The 21,062-nt window shown below is 38.6% G+C and overlaps 1 protein-coding gene across 1 annotated transcript; it reads right to left on the reverse strand.

Moving 5' to 3' along the window:
* Positions 1 to 321: 321 nt before the first annotated feature.
* On the reverse strand, positions 322 to 14,346 carry LOC106038118 (serotriflin-like). The gene is made up of 8 exons (XM_013184405.3): positions 14,298 to 14,346; positions 6,459 to 6,520; positions 4,183 to 4,500; positions 2,939 to 3,029; positions 2,264 to 2,409; positions 2,015 to 2,109; positions 1,223 to 1,311; positions 322 to 547 (listed from the first exon to the last, which is right to left on the reverse strand). Exons 1-8 carry the CDS (start codon positions 14,344 to 14,346, stop codon positions 420 to 422), a joined length of 978 nt encoding a protein of 325 aa, XP_013039859.3. The 3' UTR covers positions 322 to 419.
* Positions 14,347 to 21,062: the final 6,716 nt, after the last annotated feature.

Below are 21,062 nucleotides of genomic sequence, written 5' to 3' on the forward strand. Positions count from 1 at the left end.
TTCAATGAAAAGCTCTGTTTGTGAACATATATTTATTTAGCAGGAATGTATTCCATTTATAATTGAAGAAAAGGTAACAGAAGAAAGTTAAGTGGAATTTAACATATTTCCATGTTTTAAAAGTGTATTTCCTGTTAAAAGGAAATGAATCAGTGGAAGATCCACCACAAGGAAAACCAAAAAGTAACACATGAGTAGCTTAATCATGATTTCTATAAAGCCTAAAATAACATCAGAGGTTATCTGAGCTTCTAGACTAATTTGGGACTGACATAATTGTGCGATTTCATAAAAAAAAAAAAAGTTTACATACAGGTCAATCTGAGCTGATACACTGAGCATGAATGCGCTTCGTGGTCAGTTCTACTTTTTCCTAATAAGTAAGTCCCAAAGCAGCTACAGTGACATCCACCAGCATATTAGATGATTTGAGTGTTGCATTTACAGGTAGCAGCACACTTCTCTCTCACCACTGAATGGCGGCAGCCAAACAAGGTTTTCATATTTCTGCAGCTTGGAAATGCATCTCGATGCCTGCAAGGATTGGCTAAAATAGAACAGATAGAAAAAGAACATGAAATATTGATTGAAAAAAACAGTGCTGGTCTGATACTTCTGCATTTTCCAGCATGCATCTTCTCATTAATTTTCTTGCCTATTTAGCCTTTATACCTTTGCTCTGCTGTTCAAACTGCTTGAATGTTGTGTAAAAGGGAAAACAGACAGAAAGGTGGTATCTTACAGTTCCTGTCTATTTGTATACTTGGAGTTGCTCCGCATGGAAGTCTACAATACCCAGGGTCATGTGGAGATCTTTAGGTATACATGGACATATATGAACCTTGACTGTCCATGCACTTAAGATGCACATGCACATCAAGTTGTCTTGAGCTTTCCAGAAGAGGGCAGCAGAAGACTGGCGATGTGATCACTCACTGCTTGGCAGCAACACAACGCACCCACTGGCATAGGATGGATGAGGCTGGAAGGGATTTATGGATCTCATCTGGTGCCCCCCCCTCCCCTCCCCCCCCCCCTCCCCCGCTCAAAATCGTGCCAGTTGTGGTGGGCTATTTAATCACTATCATGTGTAGAAGGAAAACCAAGGAGCAATTCTATGACATTCTACCTGCAGATTGGCAAAAGGTAAGTATCAAGAAGGAAAAGGGAATGTTATTATTTGAGGTAGTGCAATGTTTGTTGTAAGGAGGCAAACACTTACTGCAAAGCCCTTTGTCGCAGTGGTCGGGACAATCTGCACATCTTGGTCCACTTTTGTAAGGTGCAGCCACTTGCATTATGTTATTTCCTCTGAAATTTGAAAGAAACACAACACAAAATGAGATCAAAGTGTAGCTCTGAGCTACTGACAGTTGACTTTCTTTATCCCAATGAAAGACATCCACAGGTTTTGGGTAAAATTATTTTCATAGATAGTCATGTTTCAGTTTGAGCTATGCATAGAATATAAGAACTGTGATTTTAAATCAAATAGGCATTTGGGGAAAGAAAACTAATTGACTATTTGCCTTTATATAACATTATCAGTTTAAAAAGTCTTATGTGCTTCCTGGCTGTGCTTTTCTAATGGCTTTCAAGTGCATCGTGGCTCATAAGAAAATTACCTCAGCAGCCACCTTCTGACATGAAGGAGTCAAAGATATGCTCTTTACCGCTGTGAATATTCATTTGCTGTTGGCTTTCACTTTTTGTCTGTCTTCTTTATGGTCAAAGTTATAGCATGACTTGTGCATGATGCCTTATCCTTACACAGACAGACCTTTCTTTATTCAAATGCTAAAATTTCCCAAATTTCTGTTTCAGTGTGAAATGAAATAAATATTAATATTTAACCTGATGTTAAAAACACAATTCACATGCATGTTTTCAAAATTACAAGTAGCTAAAAGAAACTATAGGCATTTGATCCTACAAATCACCAATGGACTACTGGAGTTTTTGAAAACATATCCAGAATTATCACATCTTAAGAAAATTAAAAGTCAATACTTACGGAGGACAGTAATGGCAAACATAAAAGTAGTTGTACTGGTTCCTAGGACAGTAGGCAACTGCACATCCAACCTGGTAGCTGTTATACCACACTAGCTGTAGAATCAAAAATAAACATATTATTTCAGAGACATATTTTATTGAATTCTATCAATGAGATTTTTTTTCTGATAATAAATACATCTCAGCAACCTTGATTGTACTCATATAATTCTAGTGTATCATTGCTATTTGCTTCAATTATCCATACCTGAGCGTAGCTCTTGACATTGGCATTCTTCGTAGTTGCTCCAAAACCATACTTGAAATTGGAGCCCTGACTGTTCCAGACTTGGATTGTTTCAGCCCATGTTTTTGGTTGAGAGGAGAGCAATATATTCTCACCACAGGTGATGCCTGAAGTAGAAGTAGGTGTATTTTATTACATAGGAAGGAAGCAAGTTGTAGGGTGGAAGGTATGACGGGGGGAGTGTAGTTACATCCTAAACAAAAGGTCTGCAATGCCAACCTATTTCCCCTGTGATTTTAAAGAGGACAGTACACTCGATCTTATGAAAGCAGCAGAGAATACTATTTTGATTTTGGTGAGCTTTTAACTACAATATGCTACACAAAAATGTCTATACTTAGTCATACCCACAGTCTTCTATTGTGCTATCTTGTCTCCAGCAGGAGCTAGGAGCTAAAAGAGGGTACTTAAAAAAAGGTACAAGAACAGGGCAAGTACACAGATTCCCTCTCTCAAGCTCCAACAGTTTGTCTTTCAGGGAATTTCTCTGACAAAGATGATGTTTTTGCGTTTAATAATCCTCCAAAGATATTCTACGACAGCTTAAAATGTATTCGTATTTCTAGTTCACATGAACAAGGGTCATCTGCAAATCAACATTAACCCATAAGCTTAGGATCCATGTTGTTTATGTACCATCAATAACTCTCTGATCTGTTGGACTGATTTCCATTTCACACTTCTTTGCCCATTTCTGAGCATTTTTAGCAGCTCTCTCATTCCAAACCTGAAAGACACAAAGGAAGAAACAAGTCACAGGCAAATTTGTGCAGTCCATGAAGGAGAAGAAAAACATGGGGAATTATTTGCGCATTGAGTGCTGAATGCTTTGGGTTCCTCAAAAGAAAGCAAAGGAGCTGTGCCACTTTACACTACCTGGCATGGGGCATGGGCACCATGTTTCTTCAGCCCTTAAGGGCTGCAGATCAAGCAATTTTGCAGAGTATCACACAGCCCTGATCTCCACAAAATCCTGATTAATAGAAATGTTAAAACATACTATTGCCTTCTTTTACCTTTGTGTCTGAATTAACTTTGTAAGGTACAGTGCTCTAAATGGTACAAATTTGAGCTTCAGCCTAGGTGGAGCTGAGATGTAGTGATAGACACCAGCTGGTCTTTGAACCAGGGGAATGTTTGCAAGACTTACCGTGCAGACTTAACCATAAAGCACTGAGCAGCTCATCTGCACGTTGGATAGGTATAACAAAAAATATCAAGAGTGATGGGTATGGTAACAGTGATGAGCAAAGCAAGTTCATCTGAGGCCAGATAGCTATGCAGGTCTAGGCCTTTTTTTGCCTTCCCAGTTATGTTTAATTCAGAAAATTGCTGCTGGTATCCCAGCTCCACCCTTGCTTTGCCCACTTTCCTTCATTTGGGGCATGTGTTTCTTTTCTTCTAAGGTAAAAGTTTTCCCTGAAAAAGATTGCAGTTTCTGCCTATTGCAATGAGAAAACATAAGGCAAGAATTTGTGATTCACTTTGCAGGCTATATTAATACAGGTTTAACAACAATAAATGGATATGGTTGCAGTAAACCTGTGTTCATATTTCCTCTAGACAGATGTCCCTGGATAAGGGAGACGTGCCATGTTGCTTAACTGAGTTTTGCTAACTGCAGAAACTAAGACATGTTGGTTATGAGAGAGGTTAAGAGCAGTGCTTGGGGCATGTTCTGAGATCTTTGCAATGATTTTACAAGCGCTTACAGCACTGAAGTGTGCAGACTTAAAGCATGAAGCCAGCAGAAACAAAGGGATAAAATTCTGATTTCTTACCTTTCCTGCCCTATCTACTCACTGAGTGTGGGGTTTTTAGGAGGCTACAATCTTCTACTAATAATCTGGAAAACAGGCTAGTGGATATGCGTAGCTTACCATCTTCAGCATGTTCCTGGCTGTTGGAACTACAGATCTTCTTATTTCATTGTGTTCTTTAAGGATGACTTGCTTGTTTTTCAGCTGAATATTATTTTGTTGCTGAAACATCTGTTGTTTGCTTTGCATCTGAAAACCATTGTATTTCTGTTGGGCTGGTCGCTGAGGTAGCTGGGGTTTCTGTAGTGGTATCTGTACTGGTTTCTTTATTGGTTTGTGTATCGGTTTGTATATCGGTTTCTTTATTGGCTTCTGTATTGGGTTTTTAATGGGAAAAGGTTGAAAGAGGGGTGTGTCCACTTGTTTACTCTGAAACACCTGGAAAACAGTAAATGATTGTTCCAGTTATCTGAGGTTTAATAAGCAAGAAAGACTGTGAACTTCTTGTCAAAGTAAAGCTGCATGGAAATTCTCAATTTTCCTTTATTGGTTCTTCTATTCTTGTAACTGGTGATTTTTTTTTTAAATCATTTTTTCTCCCTCCTTTCATTTGAACCATCTTTTTAATATGGAGATGTGACCCTAAATGAAATTTGTAATTAATATTTCTACCTTCAGCTGTCTCCACATCAAACATGGAGAAAGCTTAGCTCTGGAACCAAACGTCAGTACTGGCTTTGACCTTCTGTGAGCACTAAAAAATCCCTAGATCTCATCACTTGCAAGCTATGGAAATACGTGAAGCTGGATCAGAATTTAAAGCCCTTTGCAGACCATCTTCTGAAATACATAAGATCAAGAAGGCAATGAACAATTTAAATTGCCTCTTATCCAGTGATGACAGGTTTTGAATCCTGGCAAAGAACAACGGTTGCAATGCCCACATTAGAGTTTTCAGACTGGAATGTTCCTTGGGAAGGGATTCTTCCCACTTAATATCTGAAAATGAATCCTCTCAGTCTAAGCTAGATACCTTACTCTTATTCATTACTGGAGAGGGCAGACATAGCTCATCAAACAAAACCCAAACTCGTTTTTAGGACTGGAAAAGCTATTCTCTAGAAGTACCTCTTTCTCCTTCCTTTGTTTATAGTGAGAGCTTGGGAGAGATCTAGATGATTAATATTTTGACGTTTAGATTGGTGAGATGAATTTCACCATTAGTGTGATGATTTCCATGCTAGGAACCAATTCATCTTACTTAATTTTAGGCATCTATACCATAGATGTAAATTTCTAAAAGTCATCTCGGTTTGCCCTTATGGTCAATGAGAAAACCACAACATGAGAGAGACTAAATTTTAAGATGTCCCAATAATATGAATGAATCCCACTTCTCACTGCTTTGACTTCAGAGCTCAATTCTAGGTTTTAAAAGCTGTAGTCAGTGACCTAAAATGGCACCTAATGCCATTTTAAATGCCCAGAGAGCCCTAACTGTTTTTTCCAGAAGGTTAAAGCTCTTTGTACAGCCTGTAGAGCCTCTCATGAATGTCTCAGGCACCCCAGGCAATCTCAAACTGCACTAAGACATTTCTGTTTGGGCAACTAAACCTCCCTCAAGAGGTTTTGTACATCTTGTTCAATTTATGGCATTTACAGTAGTAGAAACTACATCTCAGCCAGTTATTTTAAGCCCTTGGTATAGTCAGTTAAAAAAGCAATTTAGGGCATAGATCACCTGAGCTTTGTTAAAGATGGATAGGATATTTCAGATGGAAGGGACCTACAAAGATAATCTAATCCAACTATCTGGATACTTCATGGCCAACCAAAAGTTAAAGTATGTTAATGAAGGCATTGTCCAAACTCCTCTTGAGCACTGACAGTCATAGGACATTGACTGCCTCTCTAGGAAACCTGTTCCAGTCTTTGACCGTCCTCAGAGTAAAGAATTATTTCCTAAAGAAAGAGATGATTAGCATTCCTAAAGAACCTATTTCTTTTCATTCCTTATTAAGCATATCTTTATAAATAGCTCACATCCAAATGTGTACATAGTAGATATCTACATCTTACAAGATTAATCCTCTCTGAAGAGAAGTGAAGACTAGATTTCTGATACTTAGGTAAATTATTTTAGAGCAGCATCAGTTCATATTATTTTAGGAAAATGTATTTTAAAAATTATTTTTGTAAAGAGGAGAATATTTTTGATAGGCAGAATTTTAATACATAAATCTTAGAAAAACAGGAGTTCATCTTTGTTGTGGAAAGGATGTGCAAATAATAATTTCAACCCTGAACTGCAGAGCTCGAGATCACTCAACCCGCTAATGCAGATATCTATACAACGTCCTCAGATATAACTTTTTTGCATACACGAATGGTCCTACCTGTCCATCAGCTTGGTGTATCAAAGCAACCAGGCAAAGGACTGCAGTTATTGGGCCCATTTCTATGAAGGAAAAAACACGCAAAGAAGAAACAAACAAAAAAACATTAATCTCTGTTGCATAAAATTTGTGGTGTACTGTGATATGTAAGCAAGATGCAAAACAGTTTCAAAATCAAATCCACCACAGAGGAGATTTTTTTTTTGTCATTACATAATACCATTGCATGTGCTGAGAATGCACAAATGACTATATGATGGTGAATGGTCACCACTATCTTATACGGAGAGAAGGCTCCACCTTGTACTGAGGCAGAGACCACAAGTAGTATAAAGTTGCATGTTTCCTATAACAGATGGATCAACCTCCTCTTGATTTCTTTATTCAAAATGTCCTGAATTTGTAGCATTTTTTAAATCTTTGCCTCCTTGGATAAAATAAATAAATAAATAAATAAAAATAAATAAAATAAAATATATTCACTGGGGCCACACCAATGTGCTGCTCAAGCAAGCATCATCTGTATTGGGAACTTTTATTCTGGAGTGGGGTACTGTTTCCACACATCAACAGTTGTCTCCATTTCTTTCCTTCTCCCTGTTTCCCAATCAAATCAGCATCACAATCTCTCAATCAGATGGTGCTGATCACCCTCAAGCAGCATCTGGCACATAAACAAAACCTTCAGCCAATACTATTGCTATTGGTCTCTGGCTGATAAGATACTTTACAGAAGCAAATACCACAGTATGCACACAGTCTAAAACCCACTCATATTCATGGAATATTTTTTTCTACATGTCAGAAGAAGCAAATCAAATATTACATAACTTTTTTCTACTGAAGACATACATGAAATTGCATCTTTTCAGTTGTTAAAGAATGAAGATTTGGCAAAATCCTTGGTGAGACAGACTTTGAACTCAACAGTTTATCTTAAAACAGAATGAAGGAAGTAGGGAAAATATGTATAATAAAATTAGTTGAACATAATAAACCTTAGATCTGGCTTCTGAGGAAAATCCAGTGTGAGCAGTACAGGTCAGCGGTAGAGATCTAGCAAATCCTGCTTGACAGGGATACTATTGGTATAATAACTGTTAAAACTGTAAATCTACTATGAAAATATTGTAGATTCACCGATTCATCTCTGCTAAGTGATTAAAGAAACATGTTGATTTTAGGTGAGAAGAATGAGTTAAGAGCTTTTCCTTCTGGCAAGAACTAAAAGATTGATTAACATCACAAAGAATTAACAGCAAGTTTCCAGAGTCCTGTAAAAACAACTTCCATTTCATTCTTCTTTTAATCAGTGGTACAAATATTTTTTATCCCTAGAATGATGATTTTGAAGAGATGGCAGTAATACTGTTATTAATATCCTGTTAGCTGTTTATTAATATTAATATCCTGTTAACTGTTTAATATCTGAAATTGTCTCTAGATTTATGATATGATTTCCCTTTCATTTATGTTGGGTTTATGTTACTGAAGTCAGAGGATTTTCTTGCTCCTCTGTGTGTGAGTCAGTTCTATATGTGTGGTGTCAGAAATTGATGTTTATTATAGTAATAATATTAATAATAATAAATAAATAAATAATGATAGGGGTCCAGAAAATGTGTTTTCTTTTCTTCCATTTACAAATAGAGCATCAACTCCATTACTTTCATCTTCACTGAGGAGCACTGTGGTCTCTGCCAGGGCACAAGTAGGTCCATTTCTAATTCTCGTTTGGAGCTAAATCTCTAAGCTAAATTCAGCACTGAGCAGAGGATATGGTAATGGCCTACATGAAGTTTTCCTTATGCTTGAGGTCCCTTTTCTGTTCACATTCTATGAGCATTCCACAGTAGTTTACAACGTAGGAAACACTTTCCTTTATGACTGGAGCTCATTCAACCAGAGAACATAAACGTACCATGTGGCTATGCCTAGCCAAAAGATCTTGCTAATATTATATTATATCTTGTGCTAATATTCACAACAAAGCGTTCATGAACAAGCATAAGGCATGAATCAGTGTATCAGAAGAATTTTTTCTTTGGATGCTTGGCTATGCAGAACTTCAACATACAGAAACAAGATCTTTCTGTGACTACAAAGGAAAGTGCTGCAACTGGAAACATAAAACATTTCTAGCTTCAGCAGTAAACTTGATTAAAATACTACCACACATCTTCAACTGTCAGACCACACAATCAAATCCATCTCTTAGAGTAAATTTATTTGGCATTAGTTTCAAAATCAGAAGATGACTGTTCCCAGCTACTTCCATGTCAATACTATACTACTCGATCAACTAAATCACTTCTATGCTTTTGAAGAGACAAATACCGGCAACATAGTTTTATGTAGCTCTGCGTGAAAACTCGGACATTTCATGCAACTTTCATCAGATGTTAAAACAATATTAAAAATCTACTAGTTACAAAGCTAGAAAAAAATTCTATTTGAAAAATAGAGTGCAGACACATTTTTTTTTTTTTTTGTGTGTGTGTGCATGTCTGTTTAATCCCGGTGCTTCACTCCTCAGCAGAGACTTTTTCCTGCCAGCTGATAAAACTTTCAGGGTATAGCAGGTCTGAAAGTTTACAACAGTAAGGATATTTGTCACTTCAGTTACTTTGATATATATTTTTTTTAAACTGTCTTTGAGTTTGCATCTATAAATTTCATTTTGTAACAAATGAATTTTCATTCTGCATTAAGAAGAAACAATCATCTTATTGTATATGAGAAGATATAAAAGATATTTTAAAACGGTATATACCTGCAAGCTTGGACAAGTACTTGACAGCTATAGATAGCAAAATTATGAGTCTAGCTGTACTGATATATACCCACATTCCAGATAAATAAATTTAACGTAACAATAATTCAAGTTTTATTAGAAAAACATTTCTTGTGATTGACTATAATCAAATACAAAATGGATTAATATATGTTCACATTTGAAGAATGAAGCAAACAAGACCAAGTGTTGCTTTTTGGTATAAAGAATCACAAATTAGACTTCATGTAAAGTGTTTCTCACCCAGACAGGTAGATGGTTTTCTAAGCAGAAAATGTAAATTGTTTTTAAATTCTGCCTCTGTAGTAAATACAAGCATACATTTTCTTTTAATTACCAGGTTTAGTAAAACTTACATATTAACTACATTAGCCTGCACAACACAATGCCCAATTAATGCTGACCAAGTGACTCTATGGATAAAATTTCTAATAAATTAAATTATCCATACTTTACCTTTGTCTAGCTAGACTTCTCTCTTGGGAAGAGTGGTAGAAGTCAGAGGCTCTCCTCACTCTGGGGTTGTATATATATATACATTCTCTTCTCTTTCTTTGTCAATATTTATTGCAGATAAATGACATCAGCTTTGGGGTTACACATTTTAAAAGAAAGAACTTATCTTAAGAAACAGGTGACTGAAAATGAAACAATCTAACTGCATTGCTCTGGACATTTTTTTTTTCCTCTTGTTTACAGGGCAAGGAAAGGGAAGATAAAAAGACTATTCTTTTGCAACACAAAATGACTTTGCCAAAAAAGCTTATAGGCTGATCAGCAGGCTGTAGTGCTGAAGTTGTGTTCACAAAATGAAAGCTCAAGTTTTGGGATAGCTGCTTGGCAATTGTCTTTTCTGTCTCTAGCAAAAGAGTGGTATAAATTTTTTGAGACAGAAACATAAGTCAGCCAGTCATCTTGTGGCCATGCACAGAATGACCTACAAACTGGGGAACACAGTGACATTTTCCTCCAAGTTGTTCCTGAACTTTCATTTACTAAATAAAATGTGCATTGCATTAGGTCACTGAGGCCAAAAGGCTGTGGCACTGAGCATTATTTATATGCACAATAAAAGACTGTCATCCCATGTGTTGCACAAGAGTAACCTACTTGTAGACTGACTACAGATGTGTATCCCTTCCCCTTCAGTCTGAATATTTGAATTATGTTTGATTTATTTTTATTTTTATTTAATTTTTTCTCTCCAGGACAGCATCATATAACTCACCTCATGGCACCTTTACTTCCACTGTCCCTAAAGTAGTATCACAAATTCAACTTTGACAGATTCTCAATGCTCGGCTCTGTTCTGTTTAAATACAATTTGTCTTCCTGCCTTCTGTGTTACCTGTTGGCTTTCAGAGGTCTAAAAACATCTCCTCATTCTTTACATGTGGTTCCCTTCCTCATCCTTGCCTTTGCTGTGATGCCTCTACACTGAGCACCATCTTGGCTGATGCTCAGTTGAGTTTACTGCCTATAAACTACAAATTCAATTTTGTTTCAATATTTCCTGTTTTCTGCAGAATTTCTGCAGCTGTTGCTATTGGTAACATTTTAATATTGGATTATCGTTCCTTTGTAACAGAGCTGCTTTTGTTCTTTATTTGTATAGCGGGCAGTACTATGGGAAGTCACTTTTGATAAGGTCTCCCATATCCTTCAATGTTCTGAGATAAGGGCAAGGGGGCTTTTTTCTCTGTGGAAACTTTTTTTGTTTGTTTGTTTGTTTTTTGTTCTAACTTTATAGACTACAGTTATTATCACAAGAAAGCCCAATAAATTGCCTACCATCGCTATTAAGACTGCATCTCTCTATTGACTGTGAGAGAAGGCAGAGTTTAGCAACACCAGATACTCAATGTCTTGGAAGATTGTTCCATTTTTTCCCCAATACCATGTAGAAAGTGTTTATCCAAGCTTGACTAGAAGACTTTAACTGGAAGCACACATTCCCTTCTGAATCACCCCATCCATTGCACTCAGTAATTTTCATTAGTTTGCTACAGTCACCTGAGCTTTATTTGTATTGTTAAAATGAAATAATACTACTGCAACTATTTCTTTAAAACATGACACACCTGTTTAAATAGTCAAATCCATTTATTTTGTAAAGAATATCTGTCAGATACCCTACAAATCATGGTCTATGGGTTAAATAACTGGGAAGAAAACAAAGATTAATAAAACTGACATCCGGAACCATGGTACAAAGAGCAATTTAACATATCAATTCCCTCTCTCTTAAGTGGACTACCTGAAAGGGTGGAGCAATTTAATAATAATAAAAAAAAAGATTAAAAAAAAAAAAGATTACTTCCAAAAGATTCTGCAACTGTATTTTTTAATTTATTATTATTATTATTATTATTTGATTAGACACATCTATGGAAAGTTAGTTAGTTCAAAACATAAACAAATTCAGCTTGAGAGATTTTAATGTGGAAGTTCTTCCAGCCCCTATGTAAATTTGAACTATAAGAGACTGATGTGAGCCCAGGCAATGCAGGCAAAATTCCAGTTTCTTCAATTCCTCAATCCCACTGAAATTAATGACAACTTAGTGCCTTTGATTAAAATTCATTCTGTTCTGTGTTCACATTTTGTATAGATGTTTTTCTTAGCTGCAAAAAACACCTTGAAGTACTGATCATTTTTGCTAATTTTGCTTAGCAAAAAGGAACATTATCAATTCATACAACCCAAATCACCTTCCGCTCCAGACGTAGAGTAGAACTATTAACAAGAAGATAAACAATGGGATAATAATTATAACAGATGTTCAGATGGGCATAAATGCCCCCCCAAAAGCTAGCCAATGCAAAGGCAAGGTACAGAAATGCAGAAGCTACAAGAATCTTTGAAAGCTGTCGGACTACCAGAGTTTTGAGATGCTGGGCACTGACAACTTGCATGTTGAAAACTGTGATTCCAGCACTATTCTGTTACATTGTCTTTGATCTGGAGGAGCTGTGTGTTCAGCCAGTGTGGAGAACAGGTAGAGTAAATCCACCCTGCCCACAGTAACACATGCTGTAATGTCTGCCCTCAGATTTTGGAGAAGAAAGCCACTCACCATGGCTTTTCTCCTCCATCTTTCAGTCCAAGTAGATGCCCCAACTCGAATGCTGCCCACTCTGGCACAACTGCAGACTGAAGTTTGCTTTCCCTTTACAAAGGAGATATTTCAGGCACCATTGACTATCAGTGATTTTTCAGGTCCACCCTCAGAAACAGGCCTGCAGACCTGCAGTGTGACTGCTTCCCATGAGGGCTCAGCTCCAGCTTACATAGTTAATGACTTCAGCTATAGCTACCTTTGCCTAAAACAGGCTATACAAACAGCTGAAGGTTTTCATGAATGCATTTTTTGTTTGCTATGTGAGTTTGCTGGGAAAAGGTGTTTCTTAAATATAATAATAGTGACGGGCGACGTGTGGCCCTTTGCCATGAATTCTTGAAAAATGTTTCAGCCATTCATACCACATATAAGCATTTTAACCTTTTCTTATGCTTGAAGTAAAAGTATACCAAAACCATATTGTAGACAACACAACAAGAGGTCTGGTCTTCCTGTAACAGTGTCCAGTTGGTAAAAAATATCTTGAACTTATTGAGACTGAAAAGTGTGTTAAAATGTAGAAGAAAACTGATTCACAAGTCAGTGAATTCTACACTGACTATTCCATTGGACTGGCCACAGTAAACAAATGAGAAACTTTTGGAGCAGTGAAAAGATGCATTAAAGATGCTTCACCTAAAGTCACAGTATACCAGCATGAAGAATCACTTGGAAATGCTATTGTTGATTAATCACAGTTTGACTTGTTATAATTAATGAAAGTCCTGTATTTGGCCACAGCCAAGCTTATTTGTGCAGCAGCTTCTCATCATGTTCATAACAGCGTAGAAATGACACTCTGAAATGGGAACCTGCTTTATAAAGGACATATAAAACCTACATAACCAGAGGATGCATTACATGCCCTGTCACAGTGCAACTCAGTTAAGAGGGCTTTCCATGCACCTCGCTGAAACTAATCCATTCCATGGTCTGACATGCAGGAATCATGGAAAAGAGGCAAGAGGGAGCATTTAATTGCATGAAAAAGGTCCTGATAAAAAGCACTGTAAAGGGAGTCATACAGTTCTGGTTCCTGCATCCTGTAATGCCTTTGCCTTTTGCAGAGGCATGATCTGATAGAAAATGTACACACAGCGCAGGAAGCAGAGCTTGGAACACTCTGATTTCTTGAGTGCTGTAATGAGCTGTAGAAAAATAATTGTTAAAAAAAAAAAAAAAAGTTTCCTGGCTGAAACCGATATACTTTTGCAAGATTCTGATATTGGAAAGTACCCAGTTATTCACACTACTATCAATGATATCTAAGTACATGTGCTTACGTTAGTGCTTTTCTATGATCAAGGTGGGGAAAAGCAAATTCACTTCTTAATAAATGAATCAGATGAACAGACTCTTTTGAAAGAAGTCATGAAAGTTAGTTGTATTTAACTAAAAAGGGTATGTGGATGCCTACATAGTTCACCCATTGTAGATCTATGTCTGTGCAGACCTAAGTCTAAATGCAGAAGCCTATATATAAACTCTTGGCACCATTTCATATGAAACAAGATGTACAATGCACAGTGCACTGCTAAAGATGTTACACAGGGCATAGGGAAGATCTGCTCCCTTCCAAAGGGTACTTGGAGGTCTGGCAGGATACTCTGGGACACCTCAGCAAGTTCTGGGCTTCCAACTGAATTAAGTGCTTAGACACGACTATCAGGGCTGTCTTGGGAAAGTCTTATCTCATGCTAAGATATGCACATGTTGTCTTCATTGACCCACATTCAAGTGGATCTCTAGGTGAAAGGCAGATGAGATCAGTAGTACCTGATCCCCCCTGGAACAGATCCTCCTGGAAGCAATGTCAAGGCACGTGTAGGATAAGGAGGTGATCTGAGACAGCCAAATCGTGCCTGACCAGTCTGGTAGTCTTCTATGATGGAGTGGCTGCACCAGTTGACAAGGGAAGACCTACCAATGCCATCTACCTGCATTTCTGTAAGGCCTTTGACATGGTTCCACATGGTCCCTCATTTTTTGCAGCCAGAAATTGTTATATAAACAGTAAATAAATACTCCCAGCCTTCTGTTTTCTTTGTGTGACAGATGTCTCATAAATTATGTCTATATAACAAATTCATCTCATTCAGAAAATCTGCCTTCAGAGTTATGTGTCTGATGGCTTTGTTTCACCTACCATTACAAATTCAAGTGCATTTACTGACCATGGCTGGTTTAAGTTGTCATCCTTGTTCTGTGTTTTGACTTTCTGCAGTATATTATTGTTTTAAAAACTGTAACAGTGACTCCTTTCTATTTGGTTTGCCTGGTACATGTTAGGACATGTTGGAACCTTCACACAAAACTTATTGAATAGGAAGTACTGAGAAGGAGGGAAAAGAAAGACATAAAAAGAGAACCCTGCAAAAGTAAGATACAAGTATACTGAAAGGAATGTCAGCTAAGAAACAGGACACCATTGAGCATAACTGTTGAATTCATACCCACATGCAGTTATGCTTTGTGGAGGGAGCATGACAATGAGCTTCTCAGGTGAGTAGAACAAAATTTTGCTTGTCTTATGTCCATTGACTACACAGCCAACAGCTAGACAAGTAATTTAGCAATCAGCTCTTAAAACAGCTGTTACTCTTTCTTTTCCTCATGTCTACTGCTGGCAGTGAGAAATTACTGCAAAATGTTACTGGATTTGCAACTTGCAAGTGCAAAAAGAAATAGGTATTAACTCTTTTACCGTCCTCAGCTCTTAACAGCTTAATACCTTTGGCTAGTGTCTTTTTTACATGTAGGATTTTGGGGGTGGGAATCCTGTCCCTCACTGCATTGGTGTAACTGCAGAGCAGTAGAAAATATCAGTTTTGCTGTAACAGCTGTGGATGTGGGTTTGCAGAGGCTGCAGCTGGGTACAGAGAGGAAATGGATAGGGTAGGAAACACAGGGCTAACAGTTCATAAAACCCAAAGCATAAGGGCAGAAGTCTATGATCAGCACTTTGCAAACAGTGCAGCAATAGCCTAGGGGAATTTGTTGCAGGTTGAAGCTCTTAGGGTTTAATTTCTGATCCATCCAGCTCAAACTAAGCAGTTAAGTGTGTTTGCCAGACAAATAGAAAAACTGTGGCCCAGTGGAGGAAAGCATGCCAGCTGCGAGTCAACTTGTAGCTGAAAAATAATTTCTGACGTTGGAAGTAGCAGATCTTTCGTGTCCTACCTGTGACACCAAACATGAAGAAGAGGTTGTAGAACTCCTAGCTCCATGCAGGACTGCCTCAAAATCAGACCCTATGAGCATTGTCCAAATGCTTCTTGAACTCTGGGAGGCTCGATGCCATGACCAGTGCCCTGGGGAGCCAGTGCTGTCTTTTCGATGGAGAACCTAACATCCAACCTGAACCTCCCCTGATATGGATAGTATGCCACTTTTTAATGTCAGCTTGGGTTGTGAAGTTAGCTAGGCTGATATTCACTGATTTTGAAGACAGTGCAGCCTGCAGAGAAAGGATATATTGTGGTTTTGAAATGAAACACATTTTAATCTGTCCCCTTTGCAAGCTGTAACAAATCATCCCTCAGCTAGATGACTCAGAAACTGTAGAGTAACCTCTTCAGAGGAAAGGGAATGCCTTATCTGGATGGTTTAATCTAAAGAGAAATTATTACTTTGTTATGTGTCTTCATTGCTTTGAATCTGAGTTTTTCAGTCCAGTGAAAAAATGCATAAAAACAATGACAGAAAATGATCAGGATGACCTTGCATGCAGAGAGGTCAGAAGTGTATTTTGGCTGATGAGACAACTACAAACCAATTTCTTAGGTTGGGTCCACAATGTCTATTTTTATGTCACTTCTTTTGATCAGGTTATAAATCTATGAATATTTTTTTAAACTTATTTTGGCCCAGAATGTTCAGTGCTAGAGGTAGAGGAGTGTTTCTTTTGTATTCTTGTTTGGAAAATTGTGACCTAGATGAAAAGAACTCTTTTAGTTACCCTGAAACTACTAGTAGTTTGGGTCACATCAGGCATGTTTTGCCTGAAAATAATTTTTCAGAGCTGAGTAGACACTATTCCTTTTTTCTACTAGAATGGGATTAAAACACCCAAGGAGGCAACATGAAATCCATCTTAATTCCCTCCGTGTTAATAGAGAAGACGTAGCCATTCTTAACAGAGTTCTCCAAAAGTGATCTATACATTATTTTGGAGGAGCTGTTCTCCCCTGTTGACCTCAAGTCTGGAGCTGTAAGCTTAAATACTTCCCTTGGAAGCAGGGCAGATGTATTGCAGTGTTCCTTTAGAAACTGCAGGCCCTATACGTTTAGATGCAGGTGCCCACAGTGTCTGTGGGTGTAGTGTAGGTCTTACCTTGCCTTTTCCTCCTATTCCAGAAGGGTGCGGATCTCTCAGAAGTGATCTGCCAGACCCACACAGATGTACTATAGACACTGTGTCATCTGATATGGTGTGAGACATTTGTGTTTGGGCGTCTTAGCCACTTCCAACAGAAAGAGGCTGCAGGGGAGAGAAAGAAAATGTTCATGAGCACAAGCTACCTCAAATCCCTGGTGATCAGGGCACTCTTCCAAGAGGGATGTGTGCTTCAGCATATTGAGACAGGACGGGGATCCATCCAAGTTTCCTGCACTGTGGGTGAAGTATTTTATTCACATTGGTGAAGGAGATAGAAATCTAACAATGTTGTGCACTTCTCTTTGTCTTTGATTTCCTTGTAAATATACTGAATTAAGCACATTGTTCCCTGATGACTGGGGTGATCCAGTGTGAATTATTTCTTCCCTAATTTGTTTGAGAAATGGCAAGGAGAATGTCACACTTCGTTATCACAAACAAAATTCCACAATTAGGTCTCCGTTTCAGCTGCAGAAAAAGAACACCCAAAAGTAGCAATTATTTTAATGATCTTTCCAGGAAAAACAAAACAAAACAAAAAAGCAAACAAACAAAAAACAACAACAACAAAAACTCATTTCCAAAGTCTGAGCCTTAATTTTAAAACTGTCTTCCATAAAGTGACTCTTCAATAAATATTTCTTTGTTTATTTAGTTCTTACAGAACAGTTTGGCACTGTAATTAACAAGTTAGGATACTGCATAATTACAGATCTTAGTGCTCTTTTTCAATAATGCTTCACATTTGTATTTCTCTTTGAGAATAGTTTATTACAGTGCAACCCTGGGCAGCATTCAGTTCATCTGTGGTGAGAGAGGTTTAGGAATATGACTGATGTCAGCATTTATCTGGTAGTAGAAAGGAACAGTCATTACCCAGATCTGAAAACTAACTTCTGGCAATTATTTTAAGTACTTTGTCAAGGTACCACCTCATAATCTTGAGGAAACAATGCACTGGATGAAAAAAATAGAGATTGGACTGGTTTGGGGGAAGTACTTAACAACTATGGGAGCCCCAGGCCGGTGACTTTTTCATACTTCTTGTTTTAAACACAGCTAAAATTCTAATATCGTCATTTATAGCATTTTGATGAAATCTTAAGACTGTGGCTGTAGATTTCTGCTATAGATGATTGTTGATTGAAGGGCTACTAAGATGATGAGGGGACTGGAGCACCTGTCGTACGAGAACAGGCTGAGAGAGCTGGGCCCATTTAGTCTGGGAAAGAGAAGACTGAGGGAAGACCTCATCAATGTGTATGAATATCTGAGGGAAGGGTGTCAAGAGGAAGGAACCAGACTCTTCTCAGTTGTGCCCAGCAACAGGACGAGAAGCAACAGGCACAAAATGAAGCACAGGATGTTCCGTCTTAATATGAGAGGGCACTTTACTGTGAGGGTGACAGAGCACCGGAACAGGTTGCCCAGAGAGGTTGTGGAGTCTTTTTCTCTGGACGTATTCAAAAGCCACCTGGATGCCGTCCTGCGCAATGTGCTCAGGGTGACCCTGGTTGGCAGCGGCATTGGACCAGATGATCTTTGGAGGCCCTTCCAACCACAACCATTCTGATATTCTCTGATGGTGTGATTATTCTTATTATCTTATTATATTTTAAAACGTTTTTTACATTATAAAGGAGACATATTGATTTCTGGATTGCGTTTTTTTTTTTTTTTTTTTTTTTTAAATGGTGGGCCTACGGCCCACCCAGAACTCTGGCTTGGATTATTATTATATTGCAGTATTGCAGTTTTTATTTATTTATTTATTTTTTCCTGACTACGTATTCATCTTGGTAAAGTTCCTTTTTCTTCCTCAAAAAGAAGAATAAATAAATCCCTCTGCCCTTGTTGCTCAGGCTGCTTCCTGTTATATTTCTTCTGAAAGCTGTTGATGTAATGTGTGGCCAAATGCACCCTCACTAAAGGTCCCATTGCCTGAGGGGCAATATTGCTTAAGATGGAGAATTATTACAGTTGTGAACTTTTAGTACGAAAGAATTGCAAACTTCAAATATATGCAGGAAAGAACCTACGTTCTTCTTTACTGCATTTGTGCAGTATTTTAAGCTATCAAGCAAATTACTTAGCCCAACAAGGTTGAACTTGCAAATCTCTGTTCTAAAAAGCTATGGTAGGAATTTCCACAAACTGCAGTATAGTTGTTACATACTGAGTCATCTCTGTACTAATATTTACAGAGCAATATATTATGAATTTATTTGCAATATCAATATGTCAATTTAGGACTTACTGACGGTGAACAAAATAAAACAATTAAGTTACAGGTCTTACTAACAGGATGGTGGTTAATGCATCCCAGAACAAAACATGACTTTTTTTTTTTCCTTTTAATCTCTAATCCATTGTAGAATATAGAATCATAGAATGGTTTGGGCTGGAAGGGACCTTAAAAAACATCTAGTTCCAATCCCCCTGCCATGGGCACAACACCTCCCACTAGACCAGGTTACTCAAAGCCTCATCCAGCCCGGCCTTGGGCGCTGCCAGGAATGGGGCACCCACAGCATATCTGGGCAGCCTGTGCCAGGGTCTCACCACTGTCTGAGTAAGGAATTTCTTCCATATATCTAATCTTAATCTACCCTCTTTTAGTTTAAAGCCATTATCCCTTGTTCTATCCCTACACTCCCTGACAAAGGGTCCCTCCCCAGCTTTCCTTTAGGCCCCCTTTACGTACTGGAAGGCTGCTGTAAGGTATCCCTGGAGCCTTGTTTTCTCCAGGCTGAACAACCCCAAATCCCTCAGCCAGTCTTCACAGGAGAGGTACTCCAGCCTCTGATCATCCTTGTGGCCCTCCTCTAGACTTGCTCTACTAGGTTCACGTCCTTCTAGTGCTGCTGGGGGCACCAGAGTTAAATGCAGTGTTCCAGGTAGGGTCTCAGGAGAGCAGAACAGAGAGGGAGAACCACCTCCCTTGACCGGCTGGTCACGCTGCTTTTGATGGAGCCCAGAATGCTGTTGTAAACATGCACTGTAGGGTCATGTTGAGTTTTTCATCAACCAACACTCCCAGGTCTTTCTCCATAGGGCTGCTCTCAATCCATTCTCTGCCCAGCCTGTATTTGTGCTTGGGATTGACCCAGCCTAGATGCAGGACCTTGCACTTGGCCTTATTGAACCTTCTGAAGTTTGCACAGGCCCACCTCTCAGGCCTATCCAGATCCCTCTGGATGGTATCCCTTTCCTCCAGCGTGTCAACCTCACAACAAAGCTTGGTGTCATTGGCAAACTTGCTGAAACTGCACTCAATCCCACTGTCTGTGTTGCTGACAAAGATGTTAAACAGCACTGGTCCCAATACTGACCCCTGTGGAACACCACTTGTTGCTGATTTTCATTTGGACATTGAGCCATTGACCACAACACTTTGAGTGCAAACATCCAGACAATTCCTTATTCATCAAGGGGTCCTTCCATGAAATCCATATCTCTACAATTTAGAGACAAGGATATCGTGGGGGAGTGTCAAATGCCTTTCCCAAGTCCATGTAGATGATGTCAGTTGCTCTTCCTCTGTCCACCAGTGCTGTAACACAATCGGAGATAGCCACCAGATTTGTCAGGCACAATCTGCCCTTAAAGAAGCCATGTTGGCTGTCACCAGTCACCTCTGTGTTTTCCATGTGCCTTAGCATAGTTTCCAGGAGGGTCTGCCATCCCACCTTCTCTCAGTAATGCCAATGATGTCATAGCTCTGCAGGTGTGTGCACATCTCTAACTCCTCTTGTTTATTGCCCATGCTTCCTGCATTAGCATAAAGACATTTAAGTTGGACCCCTAATGAAGCTACTGGAGTGGCTGTAATTCCTTTGTGCAGCTTTTCAGGTGCTCTTCTGCTCACCTGTGACTCTTCTTCAGGCTCTGGGCATCGCTGACATTGACATCAAACTGGGAGGAGTGGGATGGATTGAGGTTCCAACCCCTCCCCCGCCCCTTAAGATTAATTTGAAGGCTCCTTCACTAGCTTGGCAAGCCTATGACCAAAGTTGCTCTTCCCCTTGTAAACCTGTGATCTGATTTTAAATCTTTAGGTCATTTCCTGCCATGTTGTGTTCTAGCTTGTTATCTTCCATTTTGCATTTATATGCCTTGTTATTCTTTTGCCTCGTCTTTTATCATCCCAGACAACATTTCCAATTTATTAGGCTCTTTTTGAATTTCAGTCCAATCCTCTACATAATGTGGAACCTCAACCAGCTTGGTGCCAGCAAAATTTTTTTATAATTGAACTCCTTGTTCAACTGTTCAAGTAAACAATGAAAATAGTGATTGCCTCACACAGCA

The sequence above is a fragment of the Anser cygnoides genome, chromosome 3 (genome assembly GCF_040182565.1).
Source record: "Anser cygnoides isolate HZ-2024a breed goose chromosome 3, Taihu_goose_T2T_genome, whole genome shotgun sequence".
Taxonomy (NCBI): Eukaryota; Metazoa; Chordata; class Aves; order Anseriformes; family Anatidae; genus Anser; species Anser cygnoides.

Coding starts and splice junctions, on each gene's coding strand:
- LOC106038118 (XM_013184405.3), bottom strand. CDS start 14,346: ATGTGGAACCATGTCAAAGGCCTTACAGAAATGCAGGTAGATGGCATT. Junction 6,521..14,297: donor AATGCAGGTAGATGGCATTG/GTAGGTCTTCCC, acceptor TTTCCTTCATAG/AAATGGGCCCAATAACTGCA. Junction 548..1,222: donor CTGCGACAAAGGGCTTTGCA/GTAAGTGTTTGC, acceptor GTTCTATTTTAG/CCAATCCTTGCAGGCATCGA.